We start from the raw sequence: 10,027 nt of genomic DNA, 5'->3' as shown, positions 1-10,027 counted from the left end.
CGGGAATGGAATGTGTAAGTGTAACATTCAGAACCGGGTAACATTCGGCGACCGAACGCGGCGGTCGGCAGCGATCGCGCGGGGGCCTGCGAAGCGCCGCTCGGGGCCGGCACTGCCCGCGGGGAGGACGCGCCGCCGCCGCCGCCCAGCGCCGCCGCCGCCGCCGCCGCCGCCGCCGCCAGCCGGGCCGCCGCGCGTCCCGGGGGCCGGCCCCGCGAGCGCAGGAGTAAACACCGCCGGAGTCTCGGAGCCGCTGCAGAAGGGAATAAAGAGAGATGCAGGGATTTGTGAGGTTACGGCGCCCCAGCTGCAAGATGCACTAGCCGGCTGAACCCGGGATCGGCTGACTTGTTGGAACCGGAGTGCTCTGCACGCGAGCGTGGATGAGTTGAAGTTGCTTTCCCGGGGCTCATTTTCCACGCTGCCGAGAGGAATCCGAGAGGCCAGGCAATCACTTCGTCTTGCCATTGATTGGGTATCAGGAGCTTTTTCTTCCCCCTCTCTTTCTTTTCCTCCGTCTTGTTGCATGCAAGAAAATTACAGTCCGCTGCTCGCCCGCCCTGGGTGCGAAATATTCAGCCCCGGTCTCTCCCGTGCATTGTGCAACCCAAAGATGAAAGACCGAAGGGGAGAAAGTTAAAGAAATCGCCCACATGCGCTGGATCAGTCCACGGCTTGGGGAAAGGCATCCAGAGAAGGTGGGAGCGGAGAGTTTGAAGTCTTTACAGGCGGGAAGATGGCGGACTGGAGCTGAAAGTGTTGATTGGGAAACTTGGGTGATTCTTGTGTTTATTTACAATCCTCTTGACCCAGGCAGGACACATGCAGGCCAAAAAACGCTATTTCATCCTGCTCTCAGCTGGCTCTTGTCTCGCCCTTTTGTTTTATTTCGGAGGCTTACAGTTTAGGGCATCGAGGAGCCACAGCCGGAGAGAAGAGCAGAGCGGTCGGAATGGCTTGCACCAGCCCAGTCCGGATCATTTCTGGCCCCGCTTCCCGGACGCTCTGCGCCCCTTCTTTCCTTGGGATCAATTGGAAAACGAGGATTCCAGCGTGCACATTTCCCCCCGGCAGAAGCGAGATGCCAACTCGAGCATCTACAAAGGCAAGAAGTGTCGCATGGAGTCCTGCTTCGATTTCACCCTTTGCAAGAAAAACGGCTTCAAAGTCTACGTATACCCGCAGCAAAAAGGGGAGAAAATCGCCGAAAGTTACCAAAACATTCTAGCGGCCATCGAGGGCTCCAGGTTCTACACCTCGGACCCCAGCCAGGCGTGCCTCTTTGTCCTGAGTCTGGATACTTTAGACAGAGACCAGTTGTCACCTCAGTATGTGCACAATTTGAGATCCAAAGTGCAGAGTCTCCACTTGTGGAACAATGGTAGGAATCATTTAATTTTTAATTTATATTCCGGCACTTGGCCTGACTACACCGAGGACGTGGGGTTTGACATCGGCCAGGCAATGCTGGCCAAAGCCAGCATCAGTACTGAAAACTTCCGACCCAACTTTGATGTTTCTATTCCCCTCTTTTCTAAGGATCATCCCAGGACAGGAGGGGAGAGGGGGTTTTTGAAGTTTAACACCATCCCTCCTCTCAGGAAGTACATGCTGGTATTCAAGGGGAAGAGGTACCTGACAGGGATAGGGTCAGACACCAGGAATGCCTTATATCACGTCCACAATGGGGAGGACGTCTTGCTCCTCACCACCTGCAAGCATGGCAAAGACTGGCAAAAGCACAAGGATGCTCGCTGTGACAGAGACAACACCGAGTATGAGAAGTAAGTAGTGGGGCTAGATGCCTTTAGGAGTCGCCCTGGGCCCGGCCCACCTCGGCCCACCTTGGCCAGGTGTGAGGGTGGGGGAGGGAGCGGCTCAGGAGTCTCAGGTTTTTTTCTTCCTTTTTGAAGCTTGGGACTGAGCACCCTGGTTCAAGTGTGTGGCCAGAAGTTGGGTAAACTGAAAAGCCTGAGCACTTTCTTGAGCCAAGTGGATGACGGAGTGTCTCCCTCTTGCTTAGAAAACCTTCAGGGGAATGTGTCTTCTGTTAAGGATGGGTTCTGATCTCTTTTGGAAACTGTACTTAAGCTTGGGGCATGGAAGGATGTTTCTGAGGGTATCTAGAGAACCCGAAAGGGGCTGATCTACCCACAATCAGCAGATCTTTCCCCGGAGATTGATGCTTTGTTTGCAAAACTCATGAACACCCTACCTGTTCTTCCTGGAGTTGTCCTGCTTCAAAATTTCATCTTTTCCTAAGCCTTCAGTTCATGTTAGCTGGGAGAGTGTTTTAATTATAACTACTAAACTTGTGTGCCTGTCTCCTCCTTCCTCCATGGCATTGACTTTTATGAAGAGAGACTGTAGGCCTGTCAGGGCCAGTAGGCTCATATTCATTCATTCATTCATTTATTCATTCATTCATTCATTTACATGTATGTGCCGTGTCTCCTTCCTAGGGAAAACTTTAAAAAATCCGGGCCTCGGGCCCATTGCTGTAAATACTGCTGGCTAATTTAGATTTCCCTTTTCCCTTTGTCTTTATCCATTTGCATATAAATCGTAGACTGTTACTCTTTGAATGGGTGTGAGATGCCTCCTTAGCCTCTGTAGTGAGGCAAGTTTTGTCCAGTTGCTAAGTAACTGAGTTGGTTACTTTGTAGCCCTTTTCACCTTTCCTTTTCCTTTCCAGTGACAGTAACAGACAAAGTGGATTTGGGACTAAAGCTAGAATCCACAAATCTGCTTTAACCTGAACTTGGCCTGTCAGTTTCCTAATAGATGGGGTCTTCCCTAACCCCAGACTTTCCCTAATCTCTGGCTGTGAAAGAGTTAGTGAGTTCTTACAGTGCATTTCCACGTTATGCCAGTTAAAAACCAGAGCAGCCTTGTGCTACCCAGGGAAGGAAGGGGAACCTCTTGGCTGAGTATAAGAGGAACTGGCAGAGGTTGGCAGATTTTGCAATTGATTCATGAAATGCAGAATAGGGAAAATGCTCCGCAAACCCGCCTGGAACAGGAAGGGGCATGGTGGGAAAGCAGCCCTGAAAAGAAAGGTTTGATTGTAGTCTGTGGATTTCCTCAGACTCTCAGGCCTCTGTGGGAGTGATGGGAAGGAAAATTAAAGTCCTCCTGTACTTGGTCACAAGGAGTGAAGGAGGAAGTAGCAAGCTCTGGGATTCTCATCCTCAAGCCTAACACCTTTTGCTTTCAAGCATAAGAAAAGCCTGAGGCTAGGATCAATTCTGAATCTATTTTACTTTTACTCAGGGGTAGTTATGTGTGAATGTTGGGTGCAGTAGCAATGGATTAAAATCTCTCACAAAAGAAATTTAAACTATGGTTAGTAATGAACTGCTCTATTTGTGTGACATTTACATTGACCTGTTCCTGTGGGTGCTTTTAAGAAGAAATGTGCCTAGCCTTTCAGGAATTTCTTTGTCTAGTGTGTATGGTGGAGTAACTCAGTCTGAAGCCTAGCCTTTCTATGTCTCCTAAAGCAATCCTACCAAATTTTGTAGAAGGATTGTGTTGTTCTTCCTACTGAAAGAACTAGCTGAGATTTCACTCTAGGAAACATGAATTATATATTTAGTTGGAAAATACCCGCAATCCAATAAAAGAATTATATCTTTCTTGGCCTCTTATTCCCAAAGTAAATATTAAATCTCTACTTTTTCTCCTGAGTGGAAGTTTTAGATTTCCAGAGATTGGCACTCGTTAGAGGTGGGGCTTGTTTCCTTGCAGCTTTAATTTTTGATAATTAAACTAATTTCTGACCTCTTTGTGATTGGGCCAAGAAATCTTGACACCAACACCCTGTTTTGATTTATGTTTAAAGACCACCAGGGGTCAGGAGCTTCAGATTGGATCTCCTGGTAAAAGTAGCATTTAGAAGGAAAGCAAGTTTGCTCTTTATCCCAAGCAGGGCTTTCTTAAGCAGGGTCATCTCTGCTTTATGTTCCCCTTCTGCACACCTTACAGCCCTAACCTTGCTCGGTAGGACAGGATGCTGCCGCAGAACATTTGCATTCACTAACCTGGCATACCTGCAGTTTCTATACCCTCATTGGGTTGTCAGAATTTTTGTTCTTGGCAAATGAAGCTTGCAGAAACTATTGGCTATACTATGACTTCGGGACCATGAAGATGAAGCAAGAACTCTGAAATGTATAAGTGACATGATCTCCTAGCAAGAGTGTGTTGTGCTCTGGAGGAAGAGCAACTGCTGTAAATATTGATGCTTTCTAGAAGTTAGTTTCCCATACATGAGATGCGCAGCTCCTCAAGTCTACTGCTAATCTTTCCAGGGCTTTACAGAGGAGGGGGATAAAGAAGTTAGGACTATAGGGGTGGTCTGTATAAGTTTAGCGGCTTACAGACTCCTGTGACTTTTGATTCTCATCTTGAACATTAATATTTCCTTCTGTGAAATGGATTTTAGGAAGCTTCAGGTTGCTGTAAGCATTCATTTGGTAATGGCTTGTAAAAAATGATTGATTTTTTTTCATCTATCTCTCTTCTTTATTAGCAAGTGCCTATGAAAAAACTGTATTTTAATTTCTTCCCGCCAACAACCACATGTTGTTGGACTTAAAGGGATCTGATAATGTTTGGGCTTAAAGGGATCTGATAATTAGATTGAAAATTTATGGTGTCATGGCCAAGTTAGGATATTATAGAATATATACAAATATATCTACTAAAAACAGTTGCTTTTCGAGAAACACAGCATTATGTGGTACTGTCTCATTTTGTGAAAATGGACAGTATATAAAGGTATAGAAGAGCTACATGGAATGAATGAAAATACTTTTGTAATACAGAAAAAGTAAATTCCTCCTGTCATTTTTTGACCCAGACTTCCAAGATTATATTAAAACATTCATTTTTATGACACCCATAATTAATTTTCATCAGTTACATATTTTAACAGATGTAGATGACACCAGCTAAAATAAGTCGCTGCAGTGATTAGATGATTTGTAATGAGGCCTTAGAGAAATTCTTTGTATTTTACATTCTTTGAGCTTCTTATGTATCCTTATAGAATTACCATATTTTGCATGAGCTTCATAGTTCATATCCCTTCAAAGGACATTATTGCAAAACTTCAGATTTGGCTATTTGAAATAGAAGAAAGAAAAGAAATGTGAGGTGGCTTCTATCTTTGACCCCTCCAAGCAAAGTGGAGGCAATTATTTTAAGCAAGTTCTGGGAATAGGGAAAATTCTGTGCAGGTCTTTTTGACAACTTCATTTTCTGTTTTTGCTAAAGCTGTACCCCACTGTCCTCTATCCTTAAGGGTAGGTAGTCACTCAACTTCTACCAGTCTCATTTCACAGCTGTTGAACAGAGGGATGGAATATTTAATTGACCAATCAGAAATCTGGTTAGTGGCAGGAGTAGCCCTACAATGCAGACCTCCTGGATTTCCCCATAATTTGCATTTTTGCATTTCTAATCACAGCCATCAGACACCCTTAAAAGCTCTCCAGCCACTAGGAGTTCTGTATTGGGGGTCTTTCTTGTGAGACTTCTTTTGGAACCCTTTGGAAGCCTAATGGGAACTTGGACAAGCTTCAAAAAGAGAAGGAAAAAAAAAAAAAAAAAGCAAGCACATATGTATACAAATTGTCACCTGGTTTTAAGGACTGACACACTCCTGCTAAGGCCATCCTCAGGTTTACAACTCTTTCCCTGGGTCTTTTTACCTTTTTCTATCATTCCTAACTAAGGTTGATGGGTCCCTGGAGCTGCTTTGCCTAGACAGGAGTTCTTGGAACCCTCGAGTTTGGTCCTAAGGGGTTTAGATTGACCAAACAATAAGTTGTGTTCAGATGCTTTATTTATTTTTTAATTTATTTTTTATTGGTTGTTCACAACATTACAAAGCTCTTGACATATCATATTTCATACATTAGATTGAAGTGGGTTATGAACTCCCAATCTTACCCCAAATGCAGATTGCAGAATCACGTCGGTTACACATCCACAATTTCAGATGCTTTATAGCAAAAAGAAAATGTGCACAAAAAAATAATAATATAAATGACACTTTGTTTTTTCCTATTATCCCAAACTGTTCACAGACACTTTGAGCAAGTTCATGACCCAGCAGTGAATCTTAGGCAAATGTTTTCCTCTCCTTCAATGAAAGATGAGAATTGTGATTCACACGTATCAAATATAAAATATTAGCATTTTTTCTCTCCACAGTTGTATGAGAGCACAAACATTTCTAAAATAGACTGCATGAGCACATATTAAGAATAAAGGGAGGGGGCCGGAGTTGTGGCTCAGTGGTAGAGCGCTCGCCTAGCACATGCCGGGTGCTGGGTTCGATCCTCAGCACCACATAAAAGTAAAGGTCCAAAGTACATTATGAAGACATGAATTGGTGTGAGTATACTTTGTATATAACCAGAGTTATAAAAAATTGTGCTCTATGTGTGTAATAAGGATTGTAATGCATTCCACTGTCACATATAAATAAAAATTAAATAAATAAAGGAATTGTGATCAACTACAATTAAAAACAGTATTTAAAAAAAAGAATAAAGGTAGAATCAGCTCTATGCAAAATGATGAAGTTGGCATGTGCGTCTTCTGACACTGACCTTCTAGTTCTCTCATTTCCTCCCCTTTTCACTTCTCCCTGAACCTGCTTTCTGGAGAGCACCTGAAAGCCTCATTCACAAGGAAACCCTGCATCCAGGTTGCTGTGTGACGGGCCACTTCTAGAACATGTGCATGTTGACGGAGTCCAGTCTGGCAAAAAATGAGGGTTCAAGTAGAATCTGTGGTCTGAACTAGGGGCCTACAGGTTTTGTCCTACAGATCATGAATGGCTTGCAACTAAGGTATGGGCAAGCCCTCCCAATAGGAGGCCACTTTCAGTCCCTCTGACAATGACCGCAGTGGGAAGTCACAGAATTGGCAAGAGGAGATGCCACAAGGTGGATATTGTTCTTTTGGCCAGAGCCTGAGAATCTGTCTCCTCAGAACACAGTGCCAGATAGCCCTGCCAATAGCGACCTTGAGTATGTCAGTGTCACATCAAAGGCTGTGCTTGAGGGCCGGCTGCTTTTCTCACAACCACCTTGCCAGCTGCCTGTGAGGTCATCTACTAGGGTGCAAACCGAGGCCAGCAGTGGTGAAGTGGTTCGTCTAAGGTTTCCCAGCTTATACGTGGCTGAACTGAGGCTATAGTCCAGGTTTTCTGGCTCCCAGTTCTCTGTTCACTGAGGTCTGTTGCTCCTTGATTCTGTTCACTTTTTGGCAGGTGTATTCAGAATGAACCAGGTAAGGTGAGGCGGTTCCTGGATTCTGCTGTCCTCAGATGTGACTATCCAAGCGCCTGTTTCCCTGAGCATAATAACTAATTGTTTTTATGGAAGAGCTCTTGCACCTCTACCAAGCTCTTGTGATAAACAGAGCCTCCCTGTGAACTAAAAGATTTGTTGGGTGCCTGTTACTTGAATTAACCGTTTTTCTTTCATTTAAGCCTTTCAACAGTAGTTTGGGGGTATGTATCCATGTTACAGATTATAATGTAGGCTCCAGAGAGAGGGTCAAGTAAGAGTTCAGTGTCACACCTGGTGCATGAATGGCTTCCAACAAGGGATCTTAGATTTCAGAGTTCATTTTCCTTGTCAGAAATATTACCATCTTAAAGGATCAAACTTTCCATCTGTTTACATGCAAATTTTTAACCAGTTGAATCAGGGGTTTGTGGATCAACTCTTTTTTTCTTTTTTAACCTTTTCCCCTAATGCCTTTACTTTGTAAACATGTTTCCCAAGGAAAGAACTTGGCTTGGAGATGTGGTCCTTAATTCTGACACCAATCTCTGAACTCCTTGATCTCCTCCATTCAAGCAACATGGTGCCATGGTCTATATGAATTCTGTTTTTAATTCTCTCCAAGAGCTCTTCTAAGAAAAGTGAGGAAGCCACAAGTGATCTCCATGAGTGACCTTTGCCCTCACTGGTAGCCCCTACAGTGTTTCCTCCTTTAATTGTAAGTGAACCTTTGAAATGGAGACTGGGGTAACTGTGACCCAAGGTGGAGAGTGTGATCCAATGGCAAAGAAATGGAAGATTCTGTACCTGGAACACAGGATACCTGCTCCCAGGACCTCAAGCTCCTGAAAGAAGAGTACTGCTGGTTGGGGGTATAGCGGAGGGGAAGAGTAAGTGCTTGGCATTCACTAGGCCTCGGGTTCAAACCCAGCACTAAGAAGGAAAGAGGAGGGGGGAGGGAAAAAAGAAAAGATTAAAACGTGTTAAATTTTGTGGGAAATTGGGAAGGTTCAGATGATATGAGGTGAAATTAAATTTCAAATCCCATTATAAGAGCTGGCTATTCTTGTGAAACTTTGCTGCATTTGGTCTACTCTAACACATAAATGCACCTGTATATTTATATCATTCTATCTCTTCGTATCCAAGTGCCTGTGTAGACATATTAATTACTGTTAACTAATAAGAAGTGTATTCAACACAGTTTTCTTAACTTCCTTGTCTGTACCAGATGCCCATGTTCCTTGGACCTGGGGCCACCACAGGGTGCCATACGTGCTCCTGACTGTCTCCTGACCTCTTCTGTTTATTGGTTTTCTAAAGTTGAAGCCAGACTTTAAATTTGGATTTTTTTTCCTTTAACATTCTCCAGAAGCATGTATTTACCTGTCCTATTAAATAGTCTTTGAAAATAGAATTGTTTTTTACTTCCAGCATTGGGGATTGAATCCAGGGTCTGTGCATGCTAGGCAAGCACTCTACCACTGAGCTATAGTCCCAGCTATAGCTCTGAAAATAGGATTTTTAAGATGTGATTTTTTTTTTCCAACTCATACTTACCCCACAGTTTAACCATTGAACCACTTACATTTTCTTAGATACTGAGTTACCTTATATGTATATATGTGTGTATATATATATATATATATGTATATTTTTTTTTCACTAGAAATAAAGTGTGATCCATGTTGAGTGTTTTCTTCTTGACTGAGGTCCCTACCCCCAAACAATAAAGAACTTCCTTGCCCTGTTTCCTCCACCCCATTCCAATCCCATTGAGGCAATAGCTCTTTAAGGTGCCAGTGAACATCCATTCAGGGAAATAGCCATCATTAAATGACTGCTTAGATAAACATTTGTAGGTGTTAATTGGTCCTACAGGGGGTCTTTGAAGCTTCCTGGGCAGTGTTTCCTTTGAAGTTTTGTTTTTGCTCCTGTCAGAAACCTCCCTGCATCTTTTACTGAGCAAGAGGCCGGACTTCTCTCTCCAAGGACCATGCTTCTTTTCTTAGGATTTCAGAGTCTGCAGGCCTGACCTGGGGAGGTATCTTTCTTCTAGCTATTTGTATCAGTAAATCAAGGCCACATTCCTATTTTCTCTTTGATTGGTGAATCCATGATTCGTAGGACCTGAATTTGTGTTGGTCCCTTCCCCTCTGGGCCTCCAAGTCACATTCTAAATGAAAATGTGCTGTTCTTAATTATTTTAAAAACAAAACAGAAAACAAAGTGAACCAACAGTTTATACCTATTTATTTTCAGTCACCCCCTCCCCTTTCAGCTTAATTATTGCTTTTAATAGTACTGAGAGATTTTGCAGGAATACACATCCTCTTTTTGTGTATCTGTTTGTCTGAAGACTTGTAAAAGGGAGGAAATTGTGACCCTGGTCCAGTAAAGTTACTGACTCACAAAGAGTCCTGGTCTAGGTTTTTAACCTCTTGGCCTCAGTTTCCACATCTGGAAATGGAGACCACGATACTGGCCCCACAGGGTCATTAAGAGGATCAAAAGAGGTGGAGTGTATGTGAACGTGCCTCGTAAACGCTAATATGCTCTATAGGGTGTTGTTATTATTAAGCCCCTTCCTGCCCTTTTCTAATGACCATAGGGGTTCACTTAAGTTTCATAACTTTTAACTAGGAACTCTATTCATCTTTTCCTTGAAACTTAAATCTCAGGCAGTTGTGGTAGGTGCCCTTGGAAGTTCAGCCATTGCT

The 10,027-nt window shown here is 43.5% G+C and overlaps 1 protein-coding gene across 1 annotated transcript in view; it reads left to right on the top strand.

Annotated features, from left to right (window-relative positions):
- The first annotated feature begins 808 nt into the window (after positions 1–808).
- Positions 809–10,027, top strand: part of EXT1 (exostosin glycosyltransferase 1) — a 261,804-nt gene continuing 252,585 nt past the window's right edge. The window contains exon 1 of the mRNA XM_081265623.1: positions 809–1,784. Coding sequence (XP_081121749.1) covers positions 823–1,784 — 962 coding nt within the window. The 5' untranslated portion in view covers positions 809–822. The remainder of the gene's footprint in view (positions 1,785–10,027) is intronic.

Source organism: Spermophilus citellus (assembly GCF_964194105.1).
Source record: "Spermophilus citellus genome assembly, chromosome: 14".
NCBI classification, from domain to species: domain Eukaryota; kingdom Metazoa; phylum Chordata; class Mammalia; order Rodentia; family Sciuridae; genus Spermophilus; species Spermophilus citellus.
This window is presented reverse-complemented; position numbering and strand designations above follow the sequence as displayed.